Consider the following 3,476-nt stretch of genomic DNA (forward strand, 5'->3'; position numbering starts at 1 on the left):
GGCTTCAGATCGACGGCGTGTCGGTCTTAGTGTGGGCTGTTCCGTGTCGTACCTGGATGTGGGGGACGGGGGTGCGGGGAGGGCCCCCCAGAGATATAAAGACAGACCTGCTGGCCCGGCAGGTGTAGCTCAGTGGTTGAGCATCAACCTATGAACCAGGAGGTCACGGTTCAGTTCCCAGTCAGGGCACAGGCCCGGGTTGTGGGCTCCATCCCCAGTGTGGGGCGTGCAGGAGGCAGCCGATCCACGATTCCCTCTCATCATCGATGTCTCTCTCTTTGCCTCGCCCTTCCTCTCTGCAGTCAGTAAAAATATATGAGAAAAAAGACAAAAGGCAGACCCGCTGGCCGCTTCCCCGTGGCTCTCGCCGCAGGTCTGTAAACCCAGGCCAGCCCTGAGGTCCATCGCCCGGGGGGTCGCTGTGAGGAGAGGAAATTCTCTGCCTGCCGCCCGTCCTGCAGATGAGTATCTCAGTGACCCGAGTGGAGAGAGGAAGGAAAGAAAAGAACAGTGTTGTCGTTTTCTCTTCTTTCTTCCTCGCCAGCACGATCACGGAGGCCCGCCCCCCGCCCCCCGCCCCATGGGCTCTGCACCGAGGCTCCGGGGCGCAGCTCTTCACCCTGTTTTCTGAGCCACCTCGGGGTCAGGGAGCACCGCTGGGCGGGAGCTGTCCGGGGTCCTGAGCCGCCCTTGGCTGGGTCCCGGGGAGCATCCTCACCCAGAGGGTCCCAGCTGACCTCCCCCCTCTCACCTCCCCCATCCCAGAGCGGGAGGAAGGAGGGCGTCTTTGTGGGAGAAGAAGATGAGTAGCAGTGACGGACGCCTTTGGAAACTGGGAACGTGGAAGGATTTCTGGAGAAGGCTGTCACCTCACGGATCACACCTCTACCGGGGGTGGGGGGTCTCTGACACGGAGTCACGGGTGAGGGCCGATGGGCCGAGCTGCTGCCGTGAGCACTGACACGCCTGTCACTCAGGAGGAGCTGGGAGGCGGAGGCCTGTACTGTGAGGGTGTGAGCGCCAGAGGGCGTGTGCTGGTCGCTATGTTTTACGCACAGCGCTGGGGGCGACCGTGCGCTGGGGCGACCGTGCATGTTGTCGGTGGAATCAGGCGACGGAATCAGCATCGACACTAAAGACTGGCTCTCCTCTCACCACTGGAGCCCGTTGTGGATTGGAGCGGCGTCTTCAGGGGAGGAGATGCTGTGACAGGCACGCGTCTGCCCTGAGCAGCTGGCCCTGGTCCTGGAGGGGGGAGGAGGGACCGGTCCCGGCCACATGGTCTCATTCTGTTTTCAGAGCTCCATGGGGGCCCTGGGAGGGGGCCGCCGCATTAGCACATGGCACTTCCTGTTTCACTGCCCTCTGCGCTGGGGGGTGGCCGATGCGGCTCCAGCTGGAGGTGCTGAAGTCAGACGGGGCGGGGCCCTGCCTTCCCTGTGGGCTGCAAGGACCAGAGGACCCCTGGCCGGCCTCTTGTTTTTATATTTTTTAAAAATACGTGTGTGTGTGTTAATTATTGATTCCAGAGAGAAGGGAGAGGGAGAGAGAGAGACATCAATGATGAGAGAGAAGCATGGACCGGCTGCCTCCTGCACGCCCCACACTGGGGATCGAGCCCGCACCCCAGGCCTGTGCCCTGACGGGGAAGCCAACCCTGACCTCCTGGTGCAGGGGATGGTGTCAGCCACGGAGCCGCAGCACCGTTGGTGGAGGCGCCGGCTGCTGTGTCTGGGGAAGCAGCAGGGTTTAAAGGGCATCTTCATCCAAGACGCCAGCAGCCTGGGCCCACCGTGTCCACTCTGGTCGCTGCCCCAGGCTGCCAAGCCGCCCCCCGGAGGTGGGAGCGGGAGAGCAGATGGGATCTCCTGAGAAGCAGCACAGGCTCCTGGCTGCCTCTTTGCAAGCAACCCTGCTTCTTCGGTCGCAGCTGTGGTTGTCATGGCGACAAGCGGTCGGGAGGCAGTTGGAGAAAATGCGGACTCGGAGGGAGGGCGTGCGGGCGGCTATGGACGTTTGGGGGGGGTCATACGTGGCCCTGCGACCTTGTACTGCCCTAGAGGGGACGCCTTTCCCATTTGCCACGGGCACCAGTGCCAGGCGGCGGCAGGCCCGGGGTCGCCCTTCCCCGGGGTAACCGTGTCCTGGGGCGATTCTCTCTCTCCATCCCTGGCCCTCCCTCCGCCGGGGACCCTCCCAGGAGGGTGGGCTCTTAGTCCGTTCAGGCTGCTGCACCGCAGAGGGGGCAGCTGACAAGCCACAGCGTTCAGTTCACTTCTGGAGGCTGGACGTCCCAGGTCCCGGTGCAGGCAGGCCCCGTGTCCGTGAGGACCTGGTGCGCGATGGCTGCCCCGGCTGTGTCCTCGTGTGGGAGGCTCCGAGGCGCTCTCCGCGGCCACTTCCTGGGGCCCCGATCCCTCAGGGCCCACCCCCTCGCCTCACGAGTCCCAACCACCTGTCCAGGCCCCTCTCGCTACCGTCACCTTCAAGGTTACCATGTGCGTCGTTAACCTGTGACCCTGGAGCGGATGCCGACAGTCTGTCCAGCAGGGGCTGTTGGCGCGGCTGTTGGTTTGTTTTCGAGGCGTTTGGGCCTGTCTGGCTCCTCGTGAGACAGCAGGGCCCCCGGCAGCCGTCCGTGACCCAGCCCCGGGAGGTAGATCTCTTAGAAACAAGAGGGCGCGGCACCATCAGGGTCTGTGTGGACTGACCGAGCCAGGGTGCAGGACCGGAGGGGGTCCGGGGCACGTCCTGAACTTGCTTTCCCTAAAGGGGACGGCCAGCGTCGGGGAGCCCTGTCCTACCCTCGCCGGCCGCACCTGGGCCAGGTGGGAAGGGCAGGCAGAGGGCCCTGGGAAGTTACCTTCGAGCTCAGGAGGAAACCGGCTCCAGTGGGACCCACGTAGGATGGTCCTGGGCCAGGCACCCCTTGCAGGAGGGGCCCTGCAGCTCCCCAGGGCACACGTACGCACAGTGCTGCAGGCGCGTGCCATTTATTGGGCACATAGTACATACATGTGCGGTCTCTAACACATGCTACACACAGGGCTGTTTATATGCACACATGCTACATACACACGGAGTCTGTGCACATACTGCATGTGTGTGTGGTTTGTATGCGCACATGCTGTATACAGGTGCAGTTGTGTACACATGCCACACAACTTACATGTACACCTACTGCATGTGTGTGCCGTTTGTGCGCGCGCACACGTTACATACATGTGCTGCATGCGTCCACACTACACGCACCTGGCGTTTACATGCACACGTGCTGCATGTGCGTGCTGTGTGCACGGCGGTACCAATTGCACCTCCGGTTTTGGTTCCTTTCTCCCCGTCCCAGGTGTGCGATGGTGCGGAGCCGCGGAGGCAGCAGCGCTCCGACCTCAACGGGCCCCTGGATAACAACAACGTCCCCGAGGTAGGGCCCGTCCGCAGCGCGCACCTCTCCAGGGTCCCTGTCCCAGCCAGAG

At 63.2% G+C, this 3,476-nt stretch overlaps 1 protein-coding gene across 1 annotated transcript in view; it reads left to right on the forward strand.

Moving 5' to 3' along the window:
- APBA2 (amyloid beta precursor protein binding family A member 2) overlaps nucleotides 1–3,476 on the forward strand; it is a 17,595-nt gene that overhangs the window by 2,516 nt on the left and 11,603 nt on the right. The window contains exon 3 of the mRNA XM_015569103.1: nucleotides 3,347–3,424. Coding sequence (XP_015424589.1) covers nucleotides 3,347–3,424 — 78 coding nt within the window. The remainder of the gene's footprint in view (nucleotides 1–3,346; nucleotides 3,425–3,476) is intronic.

The sequence above is a fragment of the Myotis davidii genome, unplaced genomic scaffold (genome assembly GCF_000327345.1).
Source record: "Myotis davidii unplaced genomic scaffold, ASM32734v1 scaffold164, whole genome shotgun sequence".
Taxonomy (NCBI): domain Eukaryota; kingdom Metazoa; phylum Chordata; class Mammalia; order Chiroptera; family Vespertilionidae; genus Myotis; species Myotis davidii.